This window comes from Podarcis tiliguerta, assembly GCF_965153285.1.
Source record: "Podarcis tiliguerta genome assembly, chromosome: 8".
Classification (NCBI taxonomy): Eukaryota; Metazoa; Chordata; class Lepidosauria; order Squamata; family Lacertidae; genus Podarcis; species Podarcis tiliguerta.
Window position 1 is genome coordinate 64,806,526 of NC_139541.1, and position 22,126 is coordinate 64,828,651.

The 22,126-nt window shown below is 42.6% G+C and overlaps 2 protein-coding genes across 3 annotated transcripts in view; one reads left to right on the forward strand and one right to left on the reverse strand.

Annotated features, from left to right (window-relative positions):
- The window catches only part of LOC310684793 (putative transmembrane protein 244), a 63,201-nt gene that overhangs the window by 9,698 nt on the left and 31,377 nt on the right, over nucleotides 1-22,126 (forward strand). The gene's annotated exons all lie outside the window — the stretch shown is intronic.
- Nucleotides 6,983-21,336, reverse strand: SRSF4 (serine and arginine rich splicing factor 4). 2 transcript variants are annotated; one of them, XM_083454649.1, is made up of 6 exons: nucleotides 20,958-21,336; nucleotides 12,327-12,469; nucleotides 11,346-11,458; nucleotides 9,766-9,980; nucleotides 8,962-9,051; nucleotides 6,983-8,391 (listed from the first exon to the last, which is right to left on the reverse strand). In XM_083454649.1, the coding sequence occupies exons 1-6, from the start codon at nucleotides 21,062-21,064 to the stop codon at nucleotides 7,578-7,580; spliced, it is 1,482 nt and encodes a 493-aa protein (XP_083310775.1). In that variant the 5' UTR covers nucleotides 21,065-21,336; the 3' UTR covers nucleotides 6,983-7,577. The 2 variants fall into 2 exon arrangements, with proteins under 2 accessions (XP_083310775.1, XP_083310776.1); XM_083454650.1 differs by lacking the exon at nucleotides 12,327-12,469 and having other exon boundaries at nucleotides 20,958-21,318.

Here is a 22,126-nt window from a genome sequence, read left to right on the forward strand (position 1 = left end):
TGAACGGAGTCTTGAACCTAAATGCAGTGCTCCCCCCCAAAAATGTTTAGGGGTACTCTCATTTTGACTCAAGAAAATCACCATTTTATAGTTCAAATCAGGAGAAATAAATACTTTAAATGGACAAAAGTACAAAGATTCACAAAATGTTTAGGGGTATGCGTACCCCTGCGTCCCCCCTAGAAAAAAACACTGCCTAAATGAATGGTTTTGGTAATGTGTGAGGCAAGGCTCATGGTGGTGGGGTGTCTCTCAGCTCCGCCCGTCCTGTAACATCTATAGGTTTGGCTGCCCGTTGGATATCACCACCAAGTTTGGAGCGACGGTTCTCAAGGTGGGGCGCTTACAGAAATTTAAGACTGATAAAATGAGAAACCGAGGAAACCAAAGTTGGCAGATCTTTCTATCCCGAATTGCAATCGGCCAGAGGTTTCCTAGCAGAACCTAACCTTTCTGCCCACCCCTGCTCCATATAGACAAACCTCGATGAACCAAATACATGGACTAAATTAGTGTTAAATGGCAACCAGCAAACAAGGTGGTAGAGAAAGATGGATTTGGTGGACTATGACCCAATCATAGTGTATTAATGGTGAATTTATACTGGCTTGCACACATATTTTATCAGGAAAACCAAGGTATGACTGTATTGCCTGGGAGACCAGGGTTCAAATCTCTTCGGCCATGAAACTCACTGGGCGATCTTGGGCCAGTCTCTGCTTCTCAACCTTACATACCTTACAGGTTTGTTGTGGGGATTAAATGAGGAGGGGAAGAACTATGTACACCACCTTGAGTTCCTAGGAGAAAACGGTGGGATATAAATGCAATAATAAAATAAATAGAACACAAAAAGCAGGGCAAAATAAAACAGAAACAGAACATCTGTGGTGTAAATAGTTATAGTATTTCAACAAGAAGTTAGGGGGCACACACCGATTGGAATCAAAGCAGTGTGCCCGATCTGAATTTTTGCAGGAGCAAACAGTACTGAGAGAGGGGTCACGTACAAATGCCCTGATACCATCATGTGCAAAAATGGTCATCAATTCCTAATTAATAGGACACCTGGAGGAGCCCTCTGTCACACTGAAAGATAGTTGGGGACCTGGGCAAATGAATGAACCTGAGACAGGGAAGTCCCTTGGTAGAAAGCATGAGAATAGAGAAGCCAGTTGCTTTATTTGCCCCAGGATTAAGCTTGCCAAGCCTGAAACTCTGAGTAACAAAGGGATTATTTTCCTTCCAAAAGCATTTCAATACAACCCAGGAAGAGAATGAAGTTGCGCACAACGTATGGGACTAAAGATAAATGCTGCCGGGGTCCCAAACCTGTGGGAGAGCAGCTGGGGGGAATTAAAGGCTGCGCTGAATGATTTTGCTGCATAATACATAAGAGGTCAAGGAAGAGGAAAAATGATGATAAAAAAATCACCTGTATATATGTGTGTGTGTGTGTGTGTGTATAAATGTCTGTGGAATCTTTAAATGGAAAGAAATAAAGTCTTTTATGTGCTAAATCCCGCATGGGAGATTTGGGGCTGCTAATACCGTCCTTTATTTTGCTTCTTTGTGGCAATGGAAGAAAGTGACGTCCCGAATAGTATAAAAGGCAGAAAGGTTGGGACCCTTTTTAAATACACTTCGTCAGGGCGTTTCAGCAAGTCTTTTGGAAGCATTACCTTTTCATCCCCCTCACCTTTTTTTAATGGCGAGATAAAAAATTCTGTTGACAGGAAGGGAACAAATGCAAGTGATTTAGCAGTTAAGCCCCAGACCGGTCTTTTTTGAAGGTGCTTTGATCAAAGCATCAGTGTGTCCCTTTTGAAAACAAATGCATCATTTTCATTTTATTTTTAAAGTCAAATTCATTGAGCCAGAATAACCTCTCTCGCAAGTGTGCCTAGAGATGCTAATTTTGAAAGTCAGTCTCATTCTGAATTTTGTATCCATTGATACTGCCCTCACATTGTTCTCTTCCTACTAGTCTGATACTTCTTTTGGTGTTTTCCTGAGGGGAAGCTCTTCCTCCGCGTTCCCTCTCCTTATTGGCATCATGCAGAGGACATCTTATTCCTGTGTTCTCCTGTGCTCCTCTCTACAGAAGCTAATTAGCATGCCTGAACCCTGGAGAAAGATGGATGGAGCTCCTTGTATCTGGCCTCAGATGGATGGTGCTCCCTCTGCCAGCCACAGTCTTACGAAAAAAGGCAGGGTGGCAAAGAGGTAGCAGGCATTCAAGTGAGGTTCTTTTAGCTGCTATGCAGGTATCAAGTTGCGCCAAGGCCTTCTAGGAAACTTTGGTAATTAAGCAGTATATGAATTGCTTAAAGGAAGAATTAACAATGGGTGATTTCCCATCCCTGAAAACATAGTGCTGGCTGTTACCCAGGTGTGTCTCCATTCTTAGATGCACATCAATGTTCCTTGATAGCTCAGAAAACAGGAATTAAGACCAACTAGTTAGCCCTGCAATTAGCAAAGTCAGAAATTAATTTGAGGTGTGCTAGGCAAAAGTTCAATAGAAGCCACATTGGATAGCTTTCCTTAGAGACTGGAGAGGATTTTGGTTAGACCATGGTGCTGATAACACCAAAGTTGCAGGTTCGATCCCTGTATGGACCAGCTGCATATTCCTGCATTGCAGGGGGTTGGACTGGATGATCCTCAGGGTCCCTTCCAACTCTACAGTTCTATGATTCTATGATTCCCATAATGGAATCAAGTCCCGCCTTCAGGTGGTGCAAAATCCTCTTCTTCCAAAAAAAATACCCAAAGTAGCTGTGTTGACCCTTTGGAAAACAGTTGGCTAGCAGCGACCCATTATGCTTTCACAGAAAGGATTAAATATTGCTCACACCTAGACTTGCTGTGCTGCTGAGAATGCCAAAAGGGAATGTGTTGAAGTTGTGCCCCATTAAATTCCTCAAATATTACATTTGCTTGAAACTCATTTGGCCCATCCATCACTCTTCCTGTCTTTCACAGAGAGATGCTTTGAAAGGCTGGATGACATGTATCCCGTCTCTCCTAAAATTTCACTTGAAGCCTCTTGATAGTGCTGCCACTTCAGGGTAACATGAAATTCCAGTGGGGTGGAGACGGAACGTAAGCCAAGGGCCCCTTTTTCTTTCACATGCACTTCCCTCTCTGAGACACCCTCTTGTCTCCAATATCCCCAATGTAGCGCCTCCTCTAGCCCACTATGTCCAGCACCATTATTGTTGCCATCATCTTGCTGCTTCAGGAAAGGAGGGGAACACATTCCACTTGGCTGCTGAACCATGTGAAGCTCTGTATATTGAAACAGAGCTGGGATAGCTCAGTTGTAGAGCATGAGACTCTTAATCTCATGGGACGTTGTTTTGAGATCCATGTTGGGGGAAAAGGCTCCTCTGGAGAAGAGGAGGTTAGGGGTGATATGATAGCCATGTTCAAATATATAAAAGGATGTCACATAGAGGAGGGAGAAAGGTTGTTTTCTGCTGCTCCAGAGAAGCGGACACGGAGCAATGGATCCAAACTACAAGAAAGAAGATTCCACCTAAACATTAGGAAGAACTTCCTGACAGTAAGAGCTGTTCGACAGTGGAATTTGCTGCCAAGGAGTGTGGTGGAGTCTCCTTCTTTGGAGGTCTTTAAGCAGAGGCTTGACAGCCATATGTCAGGAGTGCTCTGATGGTGTTTCCTGCTTGGCAGGGGGTTGGACTCGATGGCCCTTGTGGTCTCTTCCAACTCTATGATTCTATGAGACATTGCACCCTCGTGGCACCTTCCAACTCTATGATTCTCCTGCATGCAGCTCAGTATTTACACTTACTGCTAGTAATTTGTCAGGATTTTAGATAGGAATTGCTCACAGCCCAGTATAGCCATGGAATGAAAGGCTGCCACATCAGGTTGCTGTTACAGCGTTCTTCAAACCACTGAGCAGCTGCAGTGAAATGGCTGGAACTTTTGACTTCAGTTAGGGTGACTCCATTTCAATTTCCTGCTCAGTCACAAATCTTGCCCCTAAGCCAGTTACTCACCTTCAGCTCAACCTGCTTCACTGGGTTGTGGTAAAGGTAAGAGGACAAGACCAGGCATCCCCAAACTTGGCCCTCCAGATGTTTTGGGACTACAACTCCCATCATCCCTAGCTAACGGGACCAGTGGTCAGGGATGATGGGAATTGTAGTCCCAAAACAGCTGGAGGGCCGAGTTTGGGGACGCCTGGACAAGACCATGGACAGATCCCTGGAGGAAAGGCAGGGCAAACATTTTAATCAGCCATGTATTTAAACACTGGTTTGGTAGCCACAGGCGACTGGAATTCCATGCAGGCAAACAGAATTCTATGCAAATGAGTGAACTGGAAGAAGAAGGAAAGGGTGCAGTGGCTCTCTGCTGAATGCAGTGTAGAAACAAAAGGGGCTGCTGAACATAGCATAAAAATGCAGCTCTCCATCCTTACTCTGCCACTCCAGCAGGCTGGTAACTCTGCAAACTTATTTACGAGGCTTATTCTAACATTAAAAAAACATAACCCCTAGTGGTGCACCATGCAGTATAGATCTGGCATATAAACTACAATGCAATAAGCAGTAGGAAACGGTTTATTTTTGTATTGGTCCAGAGACAGACAAGAAATTCATGTATATCCCTTTCCAAATGCTCTATTGCTAGTCTAAATACACAAGGTTATAAAAGGATAGTTCAGTTCCATTACAGACAGTTTTCAAAGTGTAGATATTATGTACCATAGTCCAGGAGAAATGTATTAATCTTGTTAATGTCTTGCACCATCCACTGCAACACTAGCTAGTTCCTTGATAGAAGTGAACTGAACAAATGAAACCAGAAATATATATATTTGTGCCTCCCGAAAAAAATCTATTCCTACCAGCACAACTGCAGAGGATCATAGCAGTTCCACACTTTAATATCCAAGAGTTTAATATCCAAGAGTTTAAGGCACTCTTGAGCTTTAGATGTAGCATGTGTTCACCTACTTTGATCCAGAAATGCATGCCGTCAAAGCACTGAAACCTGGAGTTGAGCATATGGGTTGTTTAGAAGCTGAAGAGCTCCCAGGTGGAATAAAAACCTAAACAAAACTTCATTGGTTGCATTTGCAAGGAAGCACTCCTAATCCACTCACTGGAGCAATGGCAACATACCCAGAGAAGACCAAAAGCCTCACCACTGAATAGGTGTATCCAACTAAGTTCTACTCAGAGTAGACACACAAAACTCTCCTTCAAGCTATGTTTGCAAAAAAAGAATAGATGGAAAAGCATGTTGCTGAGGCTAGCTCATTACATTGCCTGAAGGTGTTCATCAGTCTCAAGAGAGGAAAAAGTCCCAGGACACCTGAGCTCATCAGTTCAGTGTCACAGCACAAAATGAGCCTTAGATGACTATCACCTTCCCCTATGAATAGGTGTGAGTAGGCAAGCAGTTTTATGGCACAACAGCATCCAAGCTAGGGATGGGGAAACTGTGGCTCTCCAGATATGATTACAAGTTCCACCACCCCTGCCCACTGGCCATGCTTCCTGGGGCTGATGGAAGCTGGTCTAAGGGCCACAGGTTCCACATCCCAAATCTAGGTGAAGTTGTGCCATGTACTAGATCATTGTTTAGGCAGCATGCTCTTAAGTTCCTGATCACTTCATATGTCTAACTATCTGCTGTCAGTGGCCAGAATACATCTGTTCCCAAGGACAGCCAGCTTTTTTGTCTTTGTAACTGTGAATAAAGCACACAAATGTATGTCTTCACTTGGAAACGATTCAAGACCCACATGGTTCAGATCAGGTTGCTGGGTTCAGATAAAAGTGAATTTTGCAAAAGGACACTTGAGCACCGTATCCAACAGTGAGGCAGTACTGTCACACATGCAAAGAACGTAAGAGCCATTCTGGATCAGACTAAGGCCTATCTAGCCCTAATCCTATTCTCACAATGGCCAGCCAGATGTTTATGGGAAGCCTGAAAGCAGGACTAAATGCCAACAGCACTTTCCTCACTGGTGAGTTGCATACAAAGGCATACTGTCTCCAACAGGGGACGTAGAAGATATGGGTAGTAGTCACTGACAGCCCTGTCCCCCATGAATTTGTCTCTTTTACAGCCACCCTAGTTTGTGGGCATCACAATATCTTGGGTGGCGCCGGGGTGTGTGAATCCCATAGTTTAACCATGTAATGTGTGAAGAAATGCATTCTGTTGTCTGTCCTGAATCTCCTAGCATTCATACTAGCATACTAGAACTTGGGAGTCTTCCAATGAAAGCTGAGAGATGGAGGAAAACTTCTCTTTCCACTTCCTTCACACTATGTATAATTGTATACACTTCTTACCATGTCTCCCCACCCAATTCACCCTTTTGCTAAACTAAAAAGCCCCAGATATCATAACATTTCCTCATAGAGGAGCTGTTCATTTGTTCTGGCTGCCCCACATTTCTTGTCACTGTGTCGTCAATCTAAACTTGAATGGGTCCCACATAAAGGATTAGTCACTTTACTGCAGTTACCATTTATCCATGTACAATTCAATGCATCAACTGACAAATAAGAACATCAAACACCCTCGAGACCAACTTCATTTCAATGTGTCTATTAAAAGCTTTAGGGACCACGCTTGACAGGCCCCCTGCACAATTGCATAGTTGTCAATTAGATTTTGTTGCTCTCCCTAATGCTGTACGAGAAGTGCAAGTAAGGATAGTGAATTTGTTTAAAATCATTTAAAAACAGGTCATAATAAACTGGTCATATATCCCCTTAAGGGTGTAGGTCAGAGATACTTGCTTTGTTTCAACCGTAAGCCAGGTTGTGCAGGGATCTTGTCAGCAGCCACATAATAGTACTATGGAGTCTTGATAACAGGAATTAATATGTTGGAAAAATACTGTTTTCTGAAGATCTTGCCTAAAACTTATGAACATGTAAAGGGACAAATCAGCATAACTTAAAACCATTACAACGTGTGGTCAAGCAAAAATAGTCTTTATTCAAATTTAATGGAAACAGGGGCCACTGTACTTTGCAAGATGGGGAAAAATAAAAAAATATAAAACAAGGATATTGTCACAATACCAGAATGTGGAACTCTACTCCCCCCCTCCCTTCCTATGGTTTACTGTAGGTATCTATTTTTCTTGACTGTGCTATTAACAAACTCTGCAAGTCCAAAATATGAAACAAAAGTAATATGAAATTTAAGACTCTGCACTTTTCACTAAATGGCGTACATCAAAGGGCATCAATTTAAGGGCAAATTGTTGAAGTTACCATACCTACCTAGGAGTCATCATTCCAATCTTAGAAGCCCATCGAAACGCAGTGCTCATTCTCTATGGCTATTCTGGAAATCCAGGAAGACGATCTGATGAGACTCTCAGTATCATTTTCCAGAATGTGCGACAGAGAGGGAGCACTGGACTGAACACTTAAGACACACCATTGTGGGGCGGGGTTTTAAAAATGTACAGCAGTGACATGTGTTCTACTCCAATCACTTGTGCTACAACTACCAAACATGTACAAAAGACTTCTCATAGAGCTCTAAGTGTGGTTGCAGCAAGTTTAGGATCTGGACCGAGACCTTGATCTAGATCGGGAATGCGATCTAGAGGCAGACCGCGATCTAGACTTGGATTGGGATCTTGGCTTTGAAACAGATTTGGATCTGGAGCGAGATTTTGATCTGACATTTTGTTTAGAATTGGAATTTGACCTGGACCGGGATTTACAGCGGGTGTCCATTTCCTCACCCTCACTTTTTGCTTCCTTTGTGTCTGGTTCTGCTTTTATATGCTCTTTTTCCTTGGACTGAGATCTGGACCTGGATCTAGACCTGGATCTAGACCGTTCTTGGTCTTCTCTCTTTTTCTTCTTGCTGCTAGACTTGCTGTCACGTTTACTCCGCCTCTTGCTTTTCTCACTTCGGCTGCGACTCCTGCTCCTGCTCCTACTGGCCTCTCTGCTCCTCTTCCTACCTTTCCTCTTGTCCTTACTTTTGCTACGGCTCCTGCTCCTACTCCCCTCTTTGCTCCTACTTCTCGCCTTGCTGACACTCTTCTCTCTCTCTTTACTTCTACTGCCCCTCACCCTGCCCCTCTCCTCCTCTTCTGCTTTCTCTTTACTCCCACTCCTACTCCTGCTTTTACTCTTACTCTTTTCCTTGCTAGGACTTCTACTTTTTGCTCGGTCATCATCATCAACATCGTCATTATTCTGCACCACAGCCTCTGGCTTGTCTTTACTTTTACTTCGGGATTTCTCTGCACTTCTGCTGCGGCTCCTGCTTTTATCATCTTTACTCGGACTCCTGCTTTTTGCTTTTTGGCTTCGACTTTTGCTTCGGCTGCGACTCTTGCTTCTGGAATGGGATCTTGACCTAAGAAGCAAAACCAAAAGTAGCAAAGGAATTCTTATATAAATCTTCATGCAGTTATTGGCAGGAATGAAATTTAGCCTCTGTGATTTTGTTACTCAAACAGAAGCTTGCAAGTCTTACCCTGTTGAAATAATTGAACTTGTATCAGTTTCCGCTCATATGTTCACTATGTTCCCTCCTTGCACATTTCCCTGCGAGACATTCAGTGTTTGTTCACATTTTAAGAACTGTACTGTAACCAGAATCTGACTTGTGTGTTGTAGCACTCAAATGAGTATTATTGCTACAGAAACAAATCACACAAGCTGTTAATAAATGAAACCCATAGGAAGGGGAGAGAAATAGAACAGTGAGGGATCAGTATCTAGATTTTAAAGCTAATGAGGGTAATAATGGGATCTGGAATTCAAGAAAAAAATCAAAGCAAAAATCGCTGCAAATTAGGGATCTAGAATGATTAGATTTCACAGCTATGTACGCAAGGTTTGTTCATGTTGACATCGGTTGAAACCACTTAATCAGTATCCTCTGAAGTATTTTGAAAATCATGTAACTTTGAGTTTGCTCTACCTGGATCGTGATCTGCTCTTTGAATGACTGCTTTTACTACTGCCACTACGACTCCTGCTTTTACGTGAGTGTCTGCTTCGAGAGCGGGACCTGAAAGAAAGAAAAAAATCATTGTTGTAGCTATAAGTCTTTACATATTTTTAGGAGACTCCTGAAACACGGCATAGCAAATGGGTGGGGGGGAGGTTACTGGGTTCTTTTTGTTTTTGTTTTGATTAAGTATAAATACCTCAGGTTTGTCTTCCCTTCACCCATGCACAATAATTCCCTGTGTCTGATCCTGGCTTGTGGCTAAGCATATGTAGCTGTTTTGTCTAATCTGGCAAACTACAGGACCATGGAAAGCTGCCTTATATCAGGGAAGAGATCAATAGATGCAGCGGCTCTCCAGCTTCAGATAGGGGTAGAAAAAGCTCCTGAAACCCCTATCCAGAGATGTCAAGGATTCTGCTACTCTGCTACTGAGCTATGGCTCTACCCAGGTCTCACTCTGGCTTCCAACTGTGATTTGTAAGGCATGAACACAGTTTGCTGGCTTGAATGAAATTGCTAACTTTGGCTGTGCCTCAAACCAAGATCAGAGGTGGAGATTAGTAATGAGTAAACCTAAACTCTCATCTGTTAGATCATGGTTGGAATTAAGTTTAAAGCACCCCTCTATTTCCATCACCCAACAAGAGAACTTCACAGTTCTGCAACTCACCACTGTTCCTGCAAGGTTAACAAAGCAAGGGTGCAATACATTACTTTCCAGCAGCTCTAACAAACGTTTGCCCTGCCAAGGAGTGTTGTGAACAGACTTACCTCGAATGAGTCCGACTTCTGGAGTAGGAGCGGCGCCGCCTGGACCCAGGCCTGTCTTCCACTAGCCTTATCTTCCTACCATTTACTTCTGTCCCATCCAGCTTTTCAAGGGCTCTTTTCATGTCAGAATAGGATTTGAACTCAATCACACCTTCATTCTTTCTACCTTTGTGTGCGTCAGCATACGTCACTTCACCTGCCTGACGCATATAATCCTGGAAGACAGAACATTGCCTATGAATACACCTATGCTTTCAAGCTGATTCTGTCTGTTATCATCCCCCCTAGGTCAGAGCTTTCCAAGCTGTGTGTCGTGACATGTTAATGTGTTGGCTGAAGTGTGTAGGTGTGTCGTGCAAAGGCTCCCTGCGATCCTCCTAGGGCTGGAAAGGGTTTAGTTTAACCTCCAGTTTGCAAGTAACACAGAATTACTGTGTCGTGAAAAGATGCATGTCTAAAAATTGTGTCACCAACATGAAAAGTCTGGAAAGCTCTGCCCTAGATGCTGCAACTGAAAAGCACACTAGACTGCATTTCTTTTTCAAAGTGTGCATGCGAGAATGTTCAGCTGAACACTACACCAAGCCTCACCTCTGGTCTAAAATACAAGGAGCACAGTGGTCTATTACTAGAAGCAATTCTAACCTCAGACATTCTGTTTGAAGATGTTACTGTTGGGCTGGCAAAGGAGGAACAATACTGTCCAATTACTGGTGAAAATGGCCAGAAAGGATAAAGCAGATAGTGTAATTCAACAGGGACTATCCTGCTTGGATATTATTGCATTTGCTTAGCTCAAGCAATTCAACCAAGACTTCATAGACTGCATGCATAGCAGACTTTTCAGCCTTCCTTTTCTCTGCACACATCCTTCTGCATCCCAGTTTGCATTATGGGGTCTATCACCCTTAATCTTCTCAAAGTGGCCGCAGTACTATTTTAGTCCACTGCCTTCCAAGGGAAGCAGGCCAATGTGAAACATGACAGTAAACCACAAGAGCCAGGAAACCAGAGGAAAGAACCCCCATTCCCTGCAAGCTGCCTGTTTGGGAAGGTTTTCAACATGCAACATGTGAGTTTAGGTACAAAACCTTGTATTACTTCAGAAGCATCTTATCTGCATTTATGCACATGAGGGTCTTTTTTTTTTTTACCATCAAGCAGTCTATATAACTTTCATGAAACAACTAAATGAAATAAAACATCTGAAATAGTAAAATATTCAGTGTGCAAAGTAACTGCACAGGCTGAAACCCTCATGTTCAAGGAGCTTATCACTTTTACTGTTCTCTGTTGTGCTTTGTACACTGCAGTAAGAGTTAACACAATGCCAGTTATTCTGGACAGGTGGTGGTATTCAGCTAAGCATAGATCCATTGAAATTAATTATCTTAGTAATGTTCACAAATTTCAGTGGGTTTACTCTGAGTAAAGCATAACTGAATACCACCCAGGGTTTCCATGAAAAATGGAAAATATGTTTGCGTGGACCACAGGCCAAAAGCAAGGCTTAAAAAGAGAAGCACAATTTATGTTTTCAAACCTTTATCAGCACTAGCAGAGGCACAGAGATGGCATACCTTCAAATCCTGCCAACTGCAACGACTTGACAGATTTTCAACGATCAATCTGTATTCAGTACGGGTCGGAGGACCGTACTTATCTCTTCCACTTCTTCTATAACCATATCCACCTTTAGAGGTGATAAGCAGATGGAATACTTCAGGTAAGGTAGTGGAGCCAGGTGGTTAATCTATACCCCCAAAGAAAATAAAAACTAGTCTACCCAACAGCCGGTAAATACATTTAGTTCCCCCCTCCCATTAGCCTAAACTACATTCTCAGTGTTAAAAATTTTATGTTATGAGAATCAGACATTTAAAAAGGTCTATATACATTATGACTAGAACATTAGCACATAATTAAAAGACTGTATATTTTATATTTACTATTAAAATTAAACATGCAACTAAGTTTAAGTTAATAAAAAATAATGTTTTTGAAAACAAAAAAAACCAAATCACTATAGTCAGTTACTAAAGTTACTTACATTGATTTAAAGCTTTCTGAATATATAACATGAATAAAGGTTTCAGGCACCTATTTCAGTTTAATCACATCTGTCTCTAACCCTTGGGGTCCTCACCACCCACGTCTAATGGGAAAAGGTTGCGGTCGTCACATGGCTTCCTTTTGGGTCAGCCAAGGGCCACAAAGGTCAAAGAGCCACTCATGGAAAGGCAACCCAGGGTCAGCAAATGGAACAGGCAGTCATCTTAGCCTCAAAGGACTCTTAATTGAAACATTGAGGTCTTTGTTAAGTCTATGTTAAACAATCACATTACAAATAAACCATTCATATATTTACAAAATAAAATAATGAAAATTAAAGTTCATTTAGTTAATTACAGTTTAAAAAGTTGAATATATTAATATCTAAATAATATTACTTTAATAAAATCTACAGTAATCAAACTTTACATTTTTAATTAAAAAATACTGTTTTTAAATGTGTTTAAATAGAATAAAAGGCACCAATGCAACGGTATGTTAGTGCTTACTGCGTCCAGAACCGTAACTGCTGTCGCGGCGAGGGCCCCGGGCATGCTCAACAATTACACGTTCCCCACAAAGATCTTTGCCATTTAGCTCATAAACAGCGTCATCAGCATCACGCACATCATCAAACTCAACAAAGCCATACCTAAGGGGAGACAAAAACAGTTCCAGCATCAACCATGTCAACAGTTACCTTCACAATTTTGGCCAACAGTGGCATGGGCTTTGAAGATCTATGCAGAATGGGAGCTGTTGACAAGCATCTCTCTCCAAGTGTAGCCTTAGAAGTTCAATGGTAACAACAAAAGTATGGCATAAGAATAGCTGTCAAGTCTTACCATAGGGCAAAAGAGGCTGATATACCTCAAGAAAGGCTTTGTCGCAAATAGTAGAAAATGATGACTGCCTGCCATAACAGCACTCAAAAGTGTGTTATTCCTATCTCCTCATGACTTCATTATTCATCACCAGTTATTTGAAGTATATTGTAAATAATGTGTAACATTTATAGGCATACATGTATATGGGTCCTCCCCCATTTTCAAATTTGAGCAGACATCAGTTTTAGATAAAGCGACTATTGATCATTGCCAATTTTACCACTTGGCTATACCTTTTAACATCAGGAAATTCAAGGCCTCCTCTACTGGCTATCAAAACACCAAGATTAGTGTTAGCAGTTCTATGTGGTTTGCTTGACCATACACTTCATGGTTTTCTTTTGTCAGTTTATTATATTTTATTTCCAAAGGCAACATTCCCAAAAGGAATAGAATTTTCAGGAGAATAATCACATTAACTGCAGTAATCTTTTCTAACCAGGAAAAAGGGTATTGTTTGTACTGTTCCAGATATTTTTTTGTGTGTGTGCTGGTAATCTTTTTGCTATTGTAATCTCTTATTGTTGAAAATCTGGAAGAAACCATATTCCTAAGTGTTTTATTCAAGTAACATTCCATTGTAGACCTCTGAGTTTTACATATTCCTCTTGCAAATCAGGAGGGATATTGATACTGAATTATTCAGATGCAGAAGTGTTTCTATCCAGATTGCTGCTTGCATATAGTGAGGTTTTAAATTATTTCATGCCAATGAAAACAAAATACTTACTACTACAATGACCTCATTCAGCAAGATTTTTAGGAAGTGAAAATTGTAAGATTTCCCCTCAATGTCTAAGCATCAACAATTTCAGTGAACAAGCAACTTCTAATAATGCTTGCTAGACATAATTAAGAGGAAAGAAATGAAATGCTCAATGGCCTCCAAAGACGAACAAGGAAAAAACCAGAAGCAGCAAGTTTACAAGTTATTGTCCAAATGTGTAAACAACAGCAGGTTTAGCATACATCTCTAGTGTGAGAGTGTGGGTACAGAAGATGAACACATGCTTTGGTTTCGCAGGAAAGTTCAGCTCATTGCCAATGTCAAGAAAATATAAGGCAAACATTTTTCACAATGTGCACACTACAGTGGTGCCTCGCAAGACGAAAAGAATCCGTTCCGGGAGTCTTTTCGTCTTGCGGTTTTTTCGTCTTGCGAAGCAAGCCCATTGACGCAGTAGCGCTATTAGCGCTATTGGCACTTTAAGGGCTAAAAACGGCTTTTTTAGGGGTGGGGGATTAGCAGTTTTGCTGCTAAAATGCTTTTAGCAGCTTAGCGATTCAGAATAAGGGGTTTTGGAGCATTTTTCGTCTTACGAAGCAAGCCCATAGTGAAATTCATCTTGCGAAGCGCCTCTGCAGACGGAAAACCCTTTCGTCTTGCGGGTTTTCCGTCTTGCGAGGCATTCGTCTTGCGGGGCACCACTGTATCTCATTATACAAGAAAATGATTTTCAGTCCAGTTCGAGCCTTTTAGGCCTTTGCACAGACTGAATGCACTACATTTTCCAGGATGATATCACAGTTCTTCCTCTGAGGAAGCCTGTTGGGTCAAGTGCAAAAAGAGTTGCATCCCCATTCCAAGTGTGAACACCAGTGGCCTCTCCTGGAAGCTTTAGAAGTGGTGAAGTCCAGGAACTTTATTCTTATCTATAAACCACCTAATGCTTTGTGCTGCACATGAATTATTTAAAAACACAGACCCTTGCCTGCAGGCTTGCAATCTATACAGATAACAACAAAGGGGAAAGGGATGGAAGAGGAAAAAACACAAATCCAGGAGGCAATTTTCTTAAACATAGTTAAGGGCTATAATGATCAGATGGCATTACCACTGCAAGAGGCAGTTCTAACTACGGAGGAGCCAAATGACGGTTGGTTTTTATCATTTAGTGACTTGCATGTCACATCTGTATGTATATCTCTCTTCTGCTGAAGAGCTCAAAGTGCCTTCACTCAGTTTATCCTCAAAACAACCTTGTGAGGTTAGTGACGCAGAGAAGAGTGCCCAACTGTTAATGCTCACAGTTCTCTGTTGTGGAATAAGAGAGACAGAAGGGTTATTACTCTGAATTCTAATCAATATGGGCAACCTTTCACTATTTTAGCAATTAAAAATACTAGTATACCCAACTGACAACATGAACAAAAAAACGCATGTTACCCAAGCCCCTGATTGGGGAGGATAATGTTAAGTGTCTGTCACTAATTGGACAGAATTAAGTCCTTGTCAAAAAAAGTTCCTCTCAGTCTATTAGTTGTATGACCCATATTTCCTCTTCCTCTAATTTCTGATCTCTTACTTGCCATTATCTTCCCTTTGTGTGATCTAGGCCAGTCTCACTGTTCTCAGAGGAGCCTATGTTCACACAAATGTAAAGACAGTAGTACTAATCAAAATAAATGGGACTAGGATCAGGGATTCACAATATCACTCACCACACTTATCATGGTAAGTGCTTGGAAAACTTCTGATGAACAAGTCCTGTAGTTGCAGAAATGTGGTCCCCACTCACTCTGCAGCTCCAATGTTTGGAGGAAACCTAGGATTTGTTTTTGCTCTGTGCTTTTCAGGAATGGATTATAGGGCAAGTGCAAAGAAAAAACAAGAACATATGATTGTCCTTGACCTTGGACTGACTTTCAAAGGTATGGGTGAGATCAGGAACTAGACCCTATTCATTGAGAGAGGAAAATGGTCCTGTTGACTAACAAATTTTGCTTGATGAATCTGTAGACTTCTGGACGAGATAGATACAGTATTTTAGACTGGCCCACTTTGAACATCATATTAAACCATACGTTAGCATGACAAAAACAAGCTATAATGATCCTCAGACTCATGTGCCCTTTGCTCCTCTTCTGGTATGACTATGATAAGTTATGAAGCTTTCACTTCCACCATAGATTAACAGCAACTTGTCAGGTTTTCCGAACCAACAAGATTAAGCATAGTTTGGTTTATCTATGGTTTGTTTGAAACAGACGAACTTCAAACCATTGGTTTTGAAGCTGGCTTGTTTAAACAAACCTGAATTAAAATTAACCAGAGTTTAGTATTCAGATGATATGCTGAACTGTGGCTAACTGAAATCAGAAGTGAAAAGTTGTGCTCTGTTCCTAAAAACTGTTTCAGAGTAGAGGGGGAGTATGCATATCTCATTTTCTAACACTGTGCAAGCTTAAGCCTCACTGCAGCTTGTACTTGTCACACTTAGTGTAACATCAGATTACAGCCTCTGTAGTATAGCATTCCAGCTTCACATTACAGCTTAATTTACCCCAAACTTAAAACAATGAATTTAAAATCTCCTGCAAACTAAGCACCTATGGCCAGCATTAATTCCGAGAGAATCTGAAAAATGAAGAACTGAAAAACAAGATATCTTGCAACATACCACTTGCAGTTAATTTGTAATTGTTTGCTAAGCATTATTGAAAAAGATGACAGCCCCAACAAATAAAACTAACACAGTTATTCTGAGTATTGTTCTAGACTTGAAAATTGTTCTAGTTATTCTAACAACATACCTGCTACATAAAATAATTAAAAAATGTATAGAACTGTGATTTTAGATCCAGGCCAAATTAACTGTGGTCTGTTGAAAGATTTTTAGATAGCTATATGAAATAGCATATATACAGAGAGAAAGGCAGATAACTCCAGAATTCTAAAGTAAAGGTGGGATCAGTTTAAAATTACTGCATTTAGCACTGATAACATGGTGCTCAAAACCTGGAGCTCATCTTTTACTTCCAGCACTGAGACAGGATTTTTTGTGCCAATATAAGAATGAGTTTAGCCCAGCAGAATGCCAAAGACAGAGAACAGAAGAAAGAGAGTGTGAGCTTGTGAAACAGATAGCTATATTATAGCAATATAGGGGGCTTAGGAAGTTTACATGTTACCAAATCAACAAAATTATCCTTAAGACACCAATCAGCCCTCCATATGGGAGGAGGGTTTTTTGGAGGGAGGAAGAGGGCATGAGGGCAAGGCAGAAGGCTTCTGAAGTCCAGATCTTCTGCCAAGAGCATGCCTATGAAAACACCTTTACGTGTGGTGCAAAGGCTCTGGCAGCTAAGCCACTTGTTTACAGATGCACTGCCCATCAATCTCTGAAAATGGGAAAGAGTTTTGTGAGGGGCATGAATTGTATGGGTTAGCAGCATATCTACAGATGTCAACCATCCACATTCTATCCCCAAGCATGCCAGAAATCAACACCGGGATACCATTTACAAGTGTAACTTACATGTTACATACTTTTTGTTCCAGAGGAGAATCAATCCATAAACTCTTCCTAGAATGCCAATTTGCTGTCTGCCCATATATAATGAACTGCTACAGAATGAATTACAGACTCATCATTCTTACAGCTCAAAGTACACATTACTTTCCCTGGCAGTGAGTCACAGAACTAGTTTTTCAGTGCCTAAACTCTTTGCTGAGAAACCTCCACTGTTCAACAAATTATTAGGAAAAGAAGAATTGCTTTGCTGGATCAGATCAACACCTGTCAAGACTAGCATTCTGCTCTCAACGGCTGCCAGTCAAAGCTAGACAATGTGGCATTCAAAGATTATGTGGCTGTTTTTAAAACAGAAGGTCCATTTATCTATCATGATTATTAATACTGGCTATCCCTGAATTTGGGTGATCCCTAATGGCACTGTGTACCATACAAGTCTTTCTGCACTGTAGTTTTTGAGCACGTTTTCCATCATGACTCTCAGATATTCAACAGTACAGTTCCAAAGTATGAAGTTCTGTATGTTTCAGCCAATTTAGAGCCATCAATGCACCTTTTGCTTTTTGAAACTAATTTTATTAGTTTGGAAGGGTCTTTTTGGAGCTTATAAATGACCACATTTGGATACTGCAAGGATGGGGAACATGTGGCCTTCCCAGATGCTGATAGATTACAATTCCTGCCATCCCTGACCACTGACCATGCTGACCACAGGATCTACAACCCACTGGCTTAATAAGCTGAGTTCTGAAGGAGCCTTATGGCCATACACAAACCTCCTTCATCACAGTAAGCAAACAAGGCATTAAGTTTCCCATGACTGGCTACTTCACAGTTTACCTCACAGAAAATTTATGACGGATCATCAGGGCAGAAGCTTTTTTTATTATTATTCTGTGTCAGGGCAGGAGTAATTTCCATTTCTGTCAGTTGTCAGTCACATGTATGAATAACAATACACTTAATTAAGGAAGAACTCTCCCTCCCCAACCCAGGTAATACCTATACCATACTACAAAGCTGATGTTCATGTAAGTACTTTAATGTTTTCAGACGAAATGTGCATACATGGAATATACTGAATGCCCATATGATGCCATATTCACAAGGCCTGTAGAAACTGCATTTCTTGCATATGTAGCACATGGAGACTAATAAGAAAACCTGGGATGCACACATCCCAGGATACCCATTATGGCGTGGGAAACAATCTCTAAATCAATAAGCTATGAGGGCCAATCTCTTCCTTTGCCTATTTCAAAGCAAGGAAATCTGTGCAAGAATTTCAGCATGTTAACTTTACAGCAGAAACATTTCAGATGCATCATTCTTTCCACAATGCAGCATTTAAAAAGTGTTCTAAGGCTGTGCCCTCCTGCACACTTACATGGTAATGAACCCCAACTAGCACAGTGGTACAGCTATTACTTCTCTACCTAAGTAAATACACCTAGAACTTTGTTGTTAAGCACAGCAGACTCTCTCTGTCACACACACACACACACACACACACGCACACAGTGAGTCCCAATGAATTTCATGGAGCTTATTCCCAAGTAAGCACATATAAGTGTCAATCTCAAGACGTAGGCTGCAATCCTAAACACACTTACTGTGCAAGGACTAATAGTGGGACTTCTAAGAAAACATGTATAGGACTATGCTGCTTTACAGGTGCAAAAACCCTAACACCACGGAAAGCCATCTTAGATTTTAATTTGATTTTAACCTGGTTTTAGGAGGTAATTTAATTATTGTTTGATTTTATACCAATGTTATATATATGATGTTAGCCGCCCTGAGCCCGACTTTGGCTGGGGAGGGCGGGATATAAATATAAGATGATGATGATGATTTCAAATTCAAACTTAGCACTGAACTTTTTGTGTTAAAGGAAGGCAGGACCAGAGCACCAGAGCAGAGAAAATGCTTTGCAAGTACAGTATAAGGTCTCAGGTTCATTCTCCAGCATCTTTAGACAGGGCTCAGGGAGACCCCTATAGGAAATCCTGGACAGCTGCTGACAGCCAGTGTGGAGGCTGCACTGCTACTAGGATGTGCTGAAATTTTCAACTTCTATTTTCCAAAAAAGTGAGTGATAAAAAGTTGTAACATAACATGGAAATTCAAAAAATGTTTTGGTTAGATTATTATAATTTAGTTTTGCTTGGTAAGTAAAATGTGTTAAACTGCACAGAAATCATTAAAAATGATTGCCAAGTACCTGCCATTATATTTTTTATTATCATTTTTATTTATTAATTAATCTTTAGAACTACCTGCTTTTGAGAAGGTAAAATTAAAATTCTTTGGTTTTCCAAAAGCACTTTACAGTCGTACCTTGATTGTCAAACGGAATCCACTCCGAAAGTCCATTCGACTTCCGAAAATGTTTGACAACCAAGGCATGGCTTCTGATTGGCTGCAGGAGCTTCCTGCGCTCAATCAGAAGCCTCAGAAGCCGCATTGGACGTTCGGCTTCCAAAAAACGTTCGCAAACTGGAGCACTCACTTCTGGGTTTGCGGCGTTCGGGAGCCAAAACATTTGAGTTGCAAGGCGTTCGAGATCCAAGGTACGACTGTATGTGCTTCATCACACGTAGACTTACTAGCTAAATGCTGTCCAACCACAAAAAAGGATAGCAGATTTGAATTCCTTGCACCCAGAAACATATTTCCCAAGACCCCTCAGTGAAGGAATTTGCAAAATGGTCTGAGACACATTATATGGGGGACTCCCTATACTGTAAAAAGGTAAAGGGACCCCTGACCATTAGGTCCAGTCGTGGCCAACTCTGGGGTTGCGGCGCTCATCTTGCTTTATTGGTCGAGGCAGCCATGCGTACAGCTTCTGGGTCATGTGGCCAGCATGACTAAGCCGCTTCTGGCGAACCAGAGAAGCGCACGGAAACGCCGTTTACTTTCCCGCCGGAGCGATACCTATTTATCTACTTGCACTTTGACGTGCTTTCGAACTGCTTTGTTGTTTAGTCGTTTAGTCATGTCCGACTCTTCGTGACCCCATGAACCAGAGCACGCCAGGCACTCCTGTTTGAACTGCTAGTTGCTGCCAAATTTGGGGAAGGGTCTGTTATGGATTCAGATTCAGATACTTTATTCGGCTATAAGCCCACAAGGTAAAACCAATCAATAAATAAAATAGCATTTTACATTCTAAAATATCAACTAAAATATTTCAACGCATAATCTCCTTCCTGTTACGTACCATCTCTAGATATACCATATTGTGGCCTTGAGTATAAGGATGGTGGATAAAGTTTACTAGATTTTTAATAGTCATGCAGCAGGTCTGTTATGGAGCACACACTTTGCATGGATAAGGTCCTAGATTCAAGCACCCCTGCCCTCACAGCATCGTAAGAGCTGAGAGGGGTCCCTAGGGTCATCTAGTCCAACCCCCCTGCAAAGCAGGAATCTCAGCTAAAGCATCCATGACAGAGGGCCACCCAACCTCTGCTTGAAAACCTCCAGTGAAGGAAAGCCCACCACCACCTTTCGAGGAAGTCCGTCTCCCTTCCGAACAGCTCTTAACTGTCAGGAGAGCTCAAGGGGGAGAATTCCCGCCTGAAACCCTGGACAGCTGCTGTCAGTCACGATACTGAGTTAGGCCGGGGTCGGTGGTAGCGGCTTCCCTTACAGCGAACTTCATTTTAAGAGGAAGGCCTTCGGCCCCCTCACCTCTCCGGGAGGGCAGAAGGGGCAGCGGGGCGCCAGACGGAGGGAGAAGAAAGGCCTAAAAATGGGAGCCGAGGGAGAAGCCCCTCTGCTCTGCCAATTCTGAAGGGTCCCAGGGGCAGCCACGGCGAGGCCCTTCCCGGGAGAGGAGGCGGCGGGCCGGCGGGCGAGCGAGCAAGAAGCGCGCGCGGGAAAGGACGGGGAAAGGGCGCGCATGCGCTCTGAGGCCCCGGCCGCGCTGACAGGAAGAAACGAGGGATCCCGGGGACTAGGCCCGGCGGCGGCGGCGGAGACGCCTTACCCGTTCTTGAGATCCACCTCGAGGATCTTCCCGTAGCCCTTGAAGAACCGCTCCACATCCCGCTCCCGGGCCTGGTAGCTGAGCCGCCCGATGTAGACCCGCGGCATCTCCCTCGCCGACAGCCTCGCGAGGGCCTGGCGCCGCGCACGACGGCGGACGCGGCCTCAGCGACAGCTTCGACCTGCGGAGCTCAGCGCCGAGCGGGAAGGGCGGGGGGGGGGGAGGGAAGAGAGAGAGAGAGAGAAAGAGAGAGAGAGAGAGAAGGCGGGGGAGGGGCGGCAGGCGGCAGCAGACTTTTTTTTTCTTTCCCTCCTCTCCCTCGCCGGCGTAAGCAGACACGCAACGCAAGGGCGTGCGCGCTGACGTAGGCGCGTCAGGTGACGCCGCGGGGCGGGCGGGCCCGAGAAGCGTTCGCTGCGGCGCTTTTCGAAGTTCGCTCTCCTCTCGGAATGGGCGGCGGCTCTTAAAAGGGCCGCTCGGAGATGAGCCTGCGGGGGGGGGGGGGGGGAGGCGCTTGTCTTAACAGGCAGACATTCGGCAGGTGCGGTTCGCTCCCTCCGATCGCTTAAGGACAAAGTTTCACCAGTATAATGGCTTGATGAGCCGGGGCTTTATCCCGCGTTAGTAATACCCCAGAGCTGACCCACTGAAATTAATGGACGTAGCTGACTTAGGTCCATTAATTTCAGTGGGTGTGTTCGGGGAGCGGAACTTAGCTGAAGGCAACCCATGTGCTTTCATTATATGCGTGGCGGCAGGCATAAATCCACCAGGCGCAGCTATATTCATTAATTTTTAAAGCAGCTAACGGATGCACCTTCGCTGGAGTGCATTGCTGAGCACTAAGCCCCACTGAGTTCAAAAGTACTTGCTTGCTAATAACATGTTGAAGATTACAATATAACCGCGTGATCATATGCATTTATTCATCTACACAATAGGGTGTCATATGCTAATTAATTAAAGAGCAGAAGTTTATGCTGGAGTAACTTCCACACTGAGAGTGCCGTGAATTCTGTTTTGTTGTATTTATGTAGATTTTCCTTTTTTAAGAAGATGCTTTTATGTCTTACCTGTGCATTTCAGTTGTGTGGGTTTTAAACTTATAAACTGCCCAGAGAACTTCATGTTATGGGGTGGTGTACATATACAATACAATAAATAAATAA